Source organism: Pipistrellus kuhlii, unplaced genomic scaffold (assembly GCF_014108245.1).
Source record: "Pipistrellus kuhlii isolate mPipKuh1 unplaced genomic scaffold, mPipKuh1.p scaffold_m20_p_28, whole genome shotgun sequence".
NCBI lineage: Eukaryota > Metazoa > Chordata > Mammalia > Chiroptera > Vespertilionidae > Pipistrellus > Pipistrellus kuhlii.
Genome location: NW_023425527.1, coordinates 7,211,376 through 7,223,132, shown reverse-complemented (window position 1 = coordinate 7,223,132; position 11,757 = coordinate 7,211,376). Strand labels below are relative to the sequence as shown.

General features: G+C 52.2%; 1 protein-coding gene across 1 annotated transcript; it reads right to left on the bottom strand.

The window, feature by feature from the left end:
* Nucleotides 1–592: 592 nt before the first annotated feature.
* Nucleotides 593–9,568, bottom strand: LOC118728110 (galectin-9B-like). Its single transcript, XM_036454377.1, has 4 exons — nt 9,419–9,568; nt 4,791–4,882; nt 1,888–2,089; nt 593–814 (listed from the first exon to the last, which is right to left on the bottom strand). The coding sequence occupies exons 1-4, from the start codon at nt 9,455–9,457 to the stop codon at nt 608–610; spliced, it is 540 nt and encodes a 179-aa protein (XP_036310270.1). The 5' UTR covers nt 9,458–9,568; the 3' UTR covers nt 593–607.
* Nucleotides 9,569–11,757: the final 2,189 nt, after the last annotated feature.

The window sequence follows — 11,757 nt, the reverse complement described above, 5'->3', positions numbered from 1 at the left end:
TTTCACAAAAAAGTGAGATATTCAGATACCCATGTGGTATCACCTGACCTGGAAAATGTTTGGTAAAATGCACATGAAATTTACCATCTTCACTATTTTGGAGTGCATGGCCGAGGGGCATCCTGTGGTGCAGCCTTCACCAGCACTCAGCTCCACAACGCACACCGGCTCCTGACCTTGTACATGTTGGCACCACATTCAAAGTTGGAAAATGCAGAGAGAGTCCAGTAGACCCTGGGGTGGCCCATGGGGGCCATTTCGTGACCTCTGACATGTATCCCCTCATTGTGCCCACACAGTTCCTCCTGGGGAGGCTGTGACTAGGCCCCTTGCACAGATGAGGAAACTGAGGCTGGGAGAAGCAGACTCACTTGTCTGAGATCCCACAGCTGGTGACAATGGTAGAACTGGGATCTGAGGTAGATTCAGTGTGATTCCCAAGCTGGGTTCTTTGGGGAACCACATGGCTTTCTAATGAGTGTGGGAGTACAGGTGACAGACAAGAGGGGAAGGAGTCAGGGAGGCTGAGGCAGGTGCTCTGGACAGAGACAGTGACACGGGATAGAGGCAGCGGAAGGTATGTCCTCGGAGCCATCTGGATGAGAGATTAGCAGGAACCTTTGGCTCCACCCAAAGGGCCTAGGCATAGCAGACTGGCTCCTGCACCCAGCCCCTGGGACAGGTGCCATTTGGACAATCTGACCTGGAAGCTGATGTGTGTCAGCGTCACAGCGCCGGTGACAGAGATGTTATCCACACGGTGGAAGGGCACGCGGTGTATGTAGTTGGTAAAGAAGTTTCCATTCACCGTCACCTGTCAACAGGAGCGCATATATCAGGAGAGGGTCCCAGACTAGGGCGGGGAGCACACCGGAGCACTAGGACCCCTGCTTCTAGAAATCAAGGCCTGTCCGGTTTTCACCTCCATCCCCTGTAGGTGGGGGCCCAGCCTTCCGAGCTGCCCCAGGTAAGGAACACACATGTGATCCCTAATGCAGCCAAACCCAGTCACCACTTGGCTCTAGTTTTGGCTTCTGAGTTCTTGTTTGATTATTGCTCTAGGTGTGTCTTTCTCAGCTCACTGGGGATGCCATTTCAATATGCGCATTTCAATGAACATAAAGTGCTCCTGTGAGCAGAGGAGAGGGGGCCTCAGGTTGCACACTGAGGGCCTGGGAGCGCCCTTCACACAGAGAAGCACAGACACAGCCATCCTCTCCCCCAGCCCAGCAGCACTGCTCTGCCTGCAAGAGCAATGACTGCACCCGCAGCCCTGAGCCACCCCTGGGCCTGCAGAAGGGCTGCCACAGCATCACCACAAACAAGGCTGCAGCAGAGGATGGAAGTCTCCAAAGTGCAGGTGGGGAGGGCAACTAGCTCTTATTTCCTGGTATCAGAAGCATCAGGTGCTATGTAGGTACAGGTGAAGGTGTGTAACCTCCTCTGTTCTTTATAATGGCATTGCTTGGGTTATTATTTTAAAGCTCTTCTCTCTCTCATCAGTTTGACTCAGTGGGTAGATCGTCAACCTGTGGACTGAAGGATTCCGGGTTCCATTTCAGTCAAGGGCACAAACTTTGGTTGCAGGCTCAATGTCTGTCCAGCCCAATTCTGGGTGCATGTGGGAGCCAACCAATTGATGTCTCTCTCACATTGATGTTTCTCTCTGTGTGTCTCTCCCTTTCCCTCCAGTCTCTCTAAAATAATCAATGAAAAAGTGTTCTGAAGTGAGCAATAACGAAAATGAATGAATGAATGAATGAATAAATGAATGAATAAACAAACAAACAAACAAACAAACAAATAAATAAATAAATAAATGCTTCTCTCCAGGCCTGATAGAGCAGGTGTCAGACAGCAGGAGGGAGAGAGGAGAACCCTGCTCACCTGAAATCCAGAGCTCTGCACCAGGAAGCAGACCTCAAAGGGAATGCCCACCTGGAAGGGCATATGCATCATCCTCTCCTCATCTCCCCAGCGTCCTTTCTCTTTGGTGTTACAGACCACATACCCACGCTCTTCAAACCGAGGGTTGAAGTGGAAGGCAATGTCCTTGTCACTGAAGCTGGTCTGAAAGTTCACAGCAAACCTAGGTGGACGGATATCAGACAGTGTTCTGGTTTATGGACAAAGGCAGGAGCAGGAGAGCCTGGGACCTCTGACTTTCATGTGTGCCTGGGAACTTGCCTACAACCTGTGAGGCAAGTTGCATCCATCCTATTTTGCTGCCTTCCTTTTGTTTACCTAATTTGTGCTTAGTGTGTTTTGTCTGATTATTGCATTTTGCCCTTTCTAGTGTGACTTTCGAGAAATAAGCAGAAACTGGGTAAAGAACAATGTAGACTCTAGCCTCAGGAAGCATAGGTCTTGGAAATTGATCTCACATTTGTATGAAGATGCAAATCCAGGAATTTGCCCAGAAGCAAGAGCCTCTCATGCCCAGTGGACACTGGTTAGAGGCCAGCCCACACTGCTCAGTTGGGAAGCAAGAGAACAAATGGAGAAAAATGTCACATTTTTGGGGTTTACCTGCAAAGACGGTGTGTAACAGGGAAGGCATGGGAAGGATATGGGCTCTCCAGGCATGAGAACTTCCGGGATGTGTGTCTGTCCCTCATCGGAGGCTGGTGTGTGTCCCACACATGAGGTGTGGAGTGGTGCCCTAAAGTCCCTAGGACTGGATCCAACCCCAGCTGTTACCGTTTGTCATTTGGGTTGACCCTGAACCTCAAACACTACCCTCAAGTCTCCACACTGAGGGCGGGTGACTCCCTTCCTTTGGGGATGATTAGTGAGGTGGTGTTTAGGAATTCCCCAAACAAGTAAATTTCCGTTCCTGTCTCTCTGCTTGGAAGGAAGCCCTCACCTTCAAAACCTCCTTTGGGTATAGATATGGCTCTAAGGCAGGGGTAAGGAACGTCAGGCCCGCGGGCCATATTAGGCCGGTGAAATCATTTGTCTGGCCCTGCCAAGGGATTAGGAATGAGTTACTTAAATGTTTGATCAAATGTAGCAGGCTAAATTATAATTGATAACTCTGTATGGCCTCAGATGATGTTATAAATAGCAACTGGCCCTTGGCAGAAAAAAGGTTCCCGCCCTGTTCTAAGGTGAGGGACAGTCCAAGTAACACATCTCACAATAAACATCTGCCCTTTCCCAGACCCATGGCCTGAAACCAGCCCCAATCCTAGGTTCTCCCTGAGGCATCACTGTCTACTCCAGCCTTCCCTGACCTCAGCATGAACGTTGTCCACACCCTGCCTCTTGGGGTCACTCTGTTGTCCCCAACTAATGCACAGCACCCAGGGAAGGCCCCCCACTTTTATATCTTCTGCTTCCCCCACAGAGCCAGGCACTGCACCAAACCCGGAGGTGGCCCATTAGATATTCTACTCAATTCCTGCAGAGCCCATTTGGTGTCTCTGTAGAGTAGGCTGAGCTCAGAGGGCCTCCTCAATACCAGCTCCCTCTGGGGGCCCTCAGCCAGCAGGGAAGTTCCCTGGCTCAGAACCCAGCTAGCCCCACCATTTGGGGACATTAAGAGAAAAGGTGGCTCCCACTGACTCTGGTACCCGAAGACCGAGTCCAGATTGCTCTGTACATGAGGGTATCGTTTCTGAAATATCTCTGGGTGTATCTTTCCCTCTGTGGTCACGCAGCTCCATTTCTCTGGTTACTTGCAAACTCCTGACCCAGGGATGAGAGTGCAAAAGGGCCCATGGGAAGAAGTGGAGACAGTATGACAGGAGGCAGGCAGAGGGAGAAGTAGAGAGAAGGGATGGAGGGTCAGAGGTGAGGGCTCAGCTTCCCCAATGGCAGGGTTTAGGGCCATCTGGGAGCCTCACCCTCCATGGCATCTCCTGGAGGCATTCAGGGCTCAGGGAGATGTCACAGGGTGAGCGTGCTTATGCCCACCTGGCAGAGAAGGTGATGGTGGACAAAGTCAACTATTGTAGAATCTACAAGCCGAGATGAGGTAGGGCCGGGCCAGGGATCTGAAGGGGTCCAGAAGGTCCCCAGGCCCTGTGTGAGGTGATGAAAGGAGCACTGGGAACAAAAGACACCTGGGATTGAGACAGAGGCTCCCAAGAGAGGGCCGTGTGCAGAAAGGCTTTTGTGGGCACCTTTGGCTTCAGCAGGCAGCCACCAGGTGGGAGGGCCCCACCCAAATCAGGCAAGAGCCCCTCACCTCCTCACCACCCGGACCTCAGCTCGGGCAGCCAGGGCTGGGCCAGCATTAGAGGGCGCTCGGCCTCTGAGAAGACGGGAAAGTCTTCCCTGAGCCCCAAAGTCCCCTCTTGGGTGGGAGACAGTGCCAAGGAGATGTTTGTATTTTGAATTGCCTTCGTGTTTTCTAGGAATGAACTTGAAACAGAAAGAGACTGGATTACATTTGATGCCAAGTTTAAATATTTCCACACCAGCCAAACAAGGGCCATGGAATAAGTGCAGGCCGTCATGGGAAGTAAAGGAGGCATTGTTTTTGCATCTCTGGGTCTTCACATGCAAAGTTCAATCCTAGCCCATAAACATCTGCCCCTGGGCTGGCCCGAGACCGTGAGCTCCCGCTCTGCCTGTGTCTCTGGGGAATCTACGTTAACGGTGTTCAGATGCTATTGGCAGAGGGCAGGGGTGCCATGCAGTGTTGGCAGGGACCGGGCCCTGCTCTTCAGCATCCCCTTAGTCAGGCACAGGCAGCTTGGACAGTGCTGTGGGAGCCAGCCTGAGCTGACAGGGGCCATGGTTTGCTAAGGGGCTAGGCTGGGGGAAACAACAGTTCCAGGTACCTGGTTCCACAGGCGCGAAGAGCCGTCCCATTGACACTGATCTGCAGTCCGTCCTGGAGGCCCCCTTGGATGGTCCCAGAGAAGGGGACGATCTGCAGGGAGAAGAAGGCAGTAAGTTAGGGTCTTGCTCCTTCTGTCCAATCCCTCTGGCACTTGCTAGTCGCTGGCCTGGTGTGTAGGGCAATGTCCCAGGGGCCGAATGCAGCTGTGAATTGGGCATATGGAGTCTCAGGCTCCCCGCCTGTGAGAAATTGGACCTGAATCCGGGGAGTTACATGTAACTCTGAGACTGATAAGGAGACCACCAGGATCTGAGACCATGTGACCAGGAGCTGGCCTCCCTTGGAAGGAAGTGACAGCTTTCCAGAGGAGGAAGTAGCATGAACATGACCCTGAAAGGAGTAGGAACCAGAGAGGGGCTGCTGGATCACAGGCCAGGCTCTTAGTAAAGGCCCCAGGGCCCTGATTGAAAACTCAGAAACCCAAAAGACCAAGGAGGCCAGCAGCTTATCCAAAAGGATAAACCTTCTGCTCCTCTGAGAAGGCCAAGAATAAGGCATCCTCCTGCACACCCCACCATTGAATAGTGTGACCATGACCTTTGCCCTCCCAGCCACCTCAGGTGGCACCTGGTCCTGGATGCTCTGCAGCCTCCAGGCAGCCTCCTCTCCTGCTCCTGCTCCCCAGTCCCTCCCCAGGCCCTGGGCAACCTCCGAGGCCCTAGTGAGGTGTCTGCAGGCCTCCCAGGCCCCATAGAGCCCACTTTGTCAAGCGCCCTTCCCGGGCCACTTGGAAGGAACAACGGTTATGGTGAGGCTTGCATCGTTTCAGAGCCAGGCATCGCCCAGGTTTGGAGCCTCATTCTGCTGCTCGTTTCCTGAGTGACCTCAGGAAGCTTATGTGGCCTATTTTGCCTCAGTTTCCTCATCTGTAACATAGGGATAAATCTTACCTTCTGTGTAAGATCCATGATTTAGTGAGAAAAGGACAGGGAAGAGACTGGCACATAGTAGGTGTGTATACGACCCTCTTCCCTCTTGGTCTCTGAGCAAAATTTCCAAATTGGTTTCTTCTTGACTTTTAAGCTAACCTCCAGGATGCCTTTGATCTGTTGTGCTCTTAACCTGCATTAACCTAGAAGATTACTTGTAGCTCTTAGTCAATCTTCACATTTCTCTAGTAGTTAACGTCTACTCTAACTTCTTTTAGCCAACTCCCTAGAAAAATGAAATGCTTATAGGAGCCAGGCAGGTGGTGTGTATGAGGGAGATTGTCAGGTGGGGGACAATAGGGAGTGGCAGAGTCTATGGTGAAGTAGGTGCCATCTCTCTCATTTAAAGGGTCAGCGTCCTCTCAACTCTAACCTGGATGAATTAAGTAATTTAATTTCCTCACCTCTGCTGGGTCAGAGTTTGAGCTCAGCTCCTGGCCAGGCCCAGAGGCTGAGGCCTCTTTCCTCCTCTTCCTCTCTGGAGGTTCAGAGGGCAGAGCCAGGCCCCCAGGACAGAAAGGTCTCACTCCAGGGGCTGGTAGGAGTCTTTCAGCCAAAGAGGCTGCTGCCCCAAGGGTTCTGAGCTGCTCCTGTGGCCCATTTCCTGGCTGTTGCTGAGAGGGCAGGGCTGGGCAGGGCTAACTCCTGACTCCATTTTGTACTGTGGGGCAGGGCGGAGCTATCCTCCATTTTGTAACTGGACCCTAGCCCTCACCCAACCAATCAGAGGCAGCCAAAGCAGTGACATCACCACCCCTATAAAAGCCCTTGACCTGTTGAAGCCCATGCTCTTCCACCTCGCCGATGTCGGTGTGAGTGAGACAGAGCCCATGCTGGCATGGAATTCAGGCTTTCTGCAATTGCATCGGACTCGGCTCCCTGGTGGTCCTTGGGGATCACAAAACCTGGGTGTAACATTCCTAGTTATCCTGGCAACAGCCCTGGCCATTATCAGGGCCACCCCTACAGATGGGGAAACTGAGCACAGAAGGTCTGGTAACTTGCCCAAAGGCACCCAGCGGAACAGAGGGGGCTGTGGATCCCAGCACCCATGCTGTGAAGCCCCACACAGGCTGCTTCTCAGGATGAAGCACAGACATCCTGGCTCCTGGCTCCCTGAGGGCTTCCCCAACCAAACAGCCAGTCCTGTCCTGCGTGTGGTTCCAGCTTCCACCAGGGCCTCTGAGGAGGCTGGGCCAGATGCGGCCGGCGGGGCTTGGGCAAGGAATGGGGGTGAGGCCCCCGAGGCAGACCCTCATGGAGGTCAGCTGGTCAGCGGAACAGCCAGGCTGTGCGGTCTTCCTGGCACACTTTGGAAGAGAAGGAGTTCACTCCTGACTGCTGGAAATTTCTGGGTCACCTGGGAGAGAGTGACTGGGTGTGTCTGGCACTTGTAGGGACTCCACCCACCGTCCTTTTTGTCTGACACCAAAGCCCTGGTATGGTTCTTTGTTTTGTTTTGAAGTATGGTAGCAACCATACTTAGGTAAAAACTGCTGTTTGAATTTTGACCCTGCTATTCTGGCTTCAGCACTCGCTTACTGGCTTAAACAATAAGGTAGTAGTAACCTCAGCTTCCAGATTGAGACCTGGAGGCTAAGGCAATTTTCCTGTGTCTGTGGGCCAGGACCACAGGAGATAGATTCCCACTGACTCAGTAGCTTCAGGAATAGAAACTGTAGATAACCTTTAGAGATGAACCGCTCAGCTAGGCTTCAGTACTATCTGCTATCGCAAGATAGGGCCACATTCCCAAGTCCAGCGAGAAGTGGCTGGGAATGACCCTGTGGGCCCATTCCCAGCCTTTAGAATTTAGAACAAAGGGAAATTCTTGTGGTTTAGACCTTTAAAAGGACCGGCCTACACCTGGAACGGTGCTGTTGTGAGTGTGGCCACCTGCATGTGGTGCTCTTGCGGCCTTCCTGTTTTAATAAATCCCTGCCTGCTTTCTTTTAAAATCAACCTTCAGCCTCCGGGGGTCTTATTTTGAACCTAGGGTTCAACCCCACAACAGTTTGTTTTATCCTCACCCAATGATATGGTCTTTAATTTGAGTGAGAGAGAGAAAGAGAGAGAGAGAAAGAGAGAGAGAGATCCGTTGCCTCCGGATTGCACCCAGATAGAGGACCAATCCCACAACCTTTTGGTGATCTGGATGACACTCCAGCCAATGGAGCCACCTGCCAGGGCACCAAGGCCCTGTTTGAACTCTGCTGCCCTTTGGGACTGCCCTCTGATGTGCATAATTACTAGTAGCTTTTGGACCAAGAATAGAAAACTACAAACCAGTCGCCATGAGAAGAAAGTGTCAGGGCCTAGAAGGAGGTCTGGGATCCCCCATCTGACAGACAATGAGCCTAAGGGGACAACTTCTGACCCTGAGCCTCCACCCCCGCCCCTCTTCCCCACACACACACACACACACACACTTGAGGCAACCTGGAGTCTGGCCCACTTTCTGCAGCTCCACCTGCAGAGCCTTTTCAAGGTGAGCCCAGGGCCATGCCAGGGCCCCTGCCCAGGGCGGTGGAGTGTGAGGCCCAGGCAGCTTCCCCCTCAGCGCTGTGCTGCCAACCACCCCCCTACCCGGTGCCCCACCAAGGAGGGGCCTGTTTGCCGAGGCTGGGAGAGGCTTCCACGGGGCTGTCCAGGGCACAGTGAACTTCTTGGCCTGGGGCTGCCACCTGCCTGCCTTCCCCCATGACTGCTCCCCCTGTGGGCACCTCCCCTTCAGGTTAAACAAGGCACCCTCCTTCTCCACCATCTGGGACATCTGGTAAGTTACCTCAACGTCTCTGAGTCTCAGGTTCTCATGGATGGCATGGGGATAATAAAGCTCAGAGGTTTTAAACTTGGCCACCCATTCAGGACCCTCACATGTGGCCAAACATGTGACCTTGGGATGAAAAGCTTCCCTTTGCATCCCACACTGCAGGGCAGCCCCCTCCTCCCTCACTCCCCAGAGGCCCCTCTGCACACACTCTGGACCTGCCCTGTTAACTCACCCCCAGGGAGCAGACACCCCTCAGAGGTCTTGCCTGCTGCCCCCAGACTCCGAGCCATGCTCCACACTTCTACAGCCCCCACCGCGTGCCAGGCACCATTCACACACCCTAAATATGCTACCTCCATCCTCACCCCAATCCTGGGAGGCGGATCAAGGATTACCCCTATTTTACAGATGTGGAAACTGAGGCCCAGACAGGGAAAAGCAGCTCACCTGAGGCCACCTGGCTAGGAAATGGCTGAACCCAGGGAGGCCATCTCCTAAGTCAGTGCCCAGGCCTGGCTGCTGGGCTCCCCGGAAGCCCTGCTGACTTCCCCTTTCATCCCAACAGAACCCCACTCTTCCAGTGCTGCCCAGTGCCCTCCTGCCCTCAGCACCCAGGACAGGTCAGGCGCCCAGAGGGAGCTCAGCACCATCTGTGCAATGCACCACTGCGGTGATTATCACCCCTGGGGGCGAGACCGGCCTGGGGCAGAGGGTGGGTCCGGATTGCCCCATTGGGCACGTCAGCCCCCCTATGCCCCCCTCTGCCACCCCAGTCTGGTTTCCTAGGAGACCCAGAGCGGCTTTCTTGGCAAGGCAGCCAGTCCGCCCCGCAGCATCGCCTATACCCACAGCCTGGGAACTCACCGGGTTCACGAAGGGAGCCTGGACACTGCTGAGGGCCATCTCTCCACCACCTCTGTGGTCACGGCTGCTCCTCACACAGCCAGGCAGTTGTCTGCACTGGGGAGGACTTCACTGTGAAACAGAAACCAAAGCTATTGGGCACTTATTCAATGGGGAGGAGCCAGGAGCAAGAGGAAGTGGGTCTAGAGAAAGGGAATGTTGACTTGCTGGGGGAAAGGGTGAGGGTGGGATTCTGGAACAGGTAAGTAGATACTCCCACACCAGTGACCTTGATGCTTCCAGCTCCCTCTCCCTTCCTCTCTGAAATCAATGAAAAACATATCTGAAAACCATCCAGATACTCATTTTATGGCATTACAAAAGTAAGTTTAAATAAGCATTCAGATAAACTGTGAGTACGTTTACTTTTCAGGTTGTTCCTCTGTCACTTAAAGGTCCTGAGTACAAGGGTCTTCGCCACAAAGTTGCAGGTCACTTCACTTATGAGAAATTAATCACATAAAATACATACTTTTATGCAGAAAGTATTACTGTACTGTCCCGCCCATATCGAACAGATTCATTTCTTAAACCAGGCGGCACAGAGTCCATGGAATTTCCGCAGGCACGTCACTGGCCAGGGAACTTGTTGCTCAGCAGGTATATTCGGAGGTTTGCATTCACCGTCAGCTCATCAAACAGTGTCCTTACTGCCAGGCCTTCACGTGGCATCTCAAGTAAATCCCGCTGTCGGAGCTGCACCTTCTCCATCTCAGCACCCAGGAATCTGGATTTGACATCCAGCATGCCCACATCTTCAGTAGATAGGATCCCACAGTGACATTTTTTAAAAATATATATTTTTTTATTGATTTTTTTATAGAGAGAGGGATAAAGAGTTAGAAACACCGAATAGAGAGAATCTTCAATCAACTGCCTCTTGCACACCCCCTCCTGGGGAGGTGCCCGCAACCAAAGTACATGCCCTTGACCGGAATCTAACCTGGAACCTTTCAGTCCACAGGCTGATGCTCTATCCACTGAGCCAAACCGGTTTCAGCTTACAGTGACATTTTAAAGCTGATTTGTCTGCAGGTGGTTGATGCCCAGCAGGACACCCTTCTCACCAGCTTTGAGGCTGTGGACTTGCCTCCCTTTGCCCTCTTCACCCACTTGGGAGCGAAGTGCTGACTCATGCTACATCGCGGATGAGCCTGGAGGGCACTCTGCTAAGTGAAATAAGCCAGACACAAAAGACAAATACTGGATGGCTCCACTCCTATGCGGTCCCTGGCATAGTCAAACTTATAGAATAGCCATCAGACTGGTGGTTTTCAGGCACTGTGGGGAGTGGAGAATAATTTGTAGTTAATAGCTACAGGTTTCAGTTTTGTAAGTTGAAAAAAGATTTTTGGGTGGATGGAAGGGACATGTCAGAGAGGGAACATTTTTCCTCTGCCTTATAATTAAATGGATGTGAGACAGATTAACAGGAGAAACACCAAATGTAATTTTGCATGTACAAGGGCTCCATGAGAATAGGAGGCCCACAGGCAGGCAGACAGTTGAGGCTCAGATGCTGCCCTAAGGTCAGGGGAAGGGGGAGGGGCCTGGGACTTCCCAGGCAAGGAAGACAAGTCACAGGGAGATGGGAAGAGCAAATGTTTGGTTAACCATGTTTGCCTTGCCAGGCAGAGAAGTCCTTCTAGTATAAATAAATAAAGGCTGTCTTTGGTAAGAGCTCTCTTCCTTCCTATCCCAATTTTTTTAAGCAGTAGGAGGGCAGATGAGGTTTAAAAAATTTCCTGAATGTTCTGCCTCTTAAAAATAACCCGTTTACATAATACATATGCCAAAAACACATATTTGGGGGTGGGGTGGGGAGTTTTTGTTCCCCTCAGTCCTGCCTTTGAAACTTTCCGGGAAGTCTCAGTGCCGAAGTTAAGTAGATAGATTGCTCCACCTCAAGGAACCCATCTCCTGGTCCTGACAATAGGTCAGTTTAGGGCGCAGGTATGCATTGGGTTCCAAAAATTAGGACTATGGCTAAAGCTGTCCTGTGTTTACTAAGGCGTTTCTGTGGAAACACAGGTGAATGCTGGGAGAAGACTGTGCACCAGTCTGAGTCTGGAGTCAGCCAGTGAAGACGATGCCTCGCTGTCCGGCCCCAGCATGGTGAGATGGAGAGAGGGCAGGCAACGTCAATGCCGGCAGCTGCTCTTAGTTTACAGTTTGAATGTCTCTAGACACGAGGATAGTTTGAAAACCTACCCCTTCCCAAGCCCAAGGAAATACAGATCATCAAAGCATAACAAAGGCCCCAGGCGTTTCTCTCTTTCTCTCTCTCTCTCTCTCTCTCT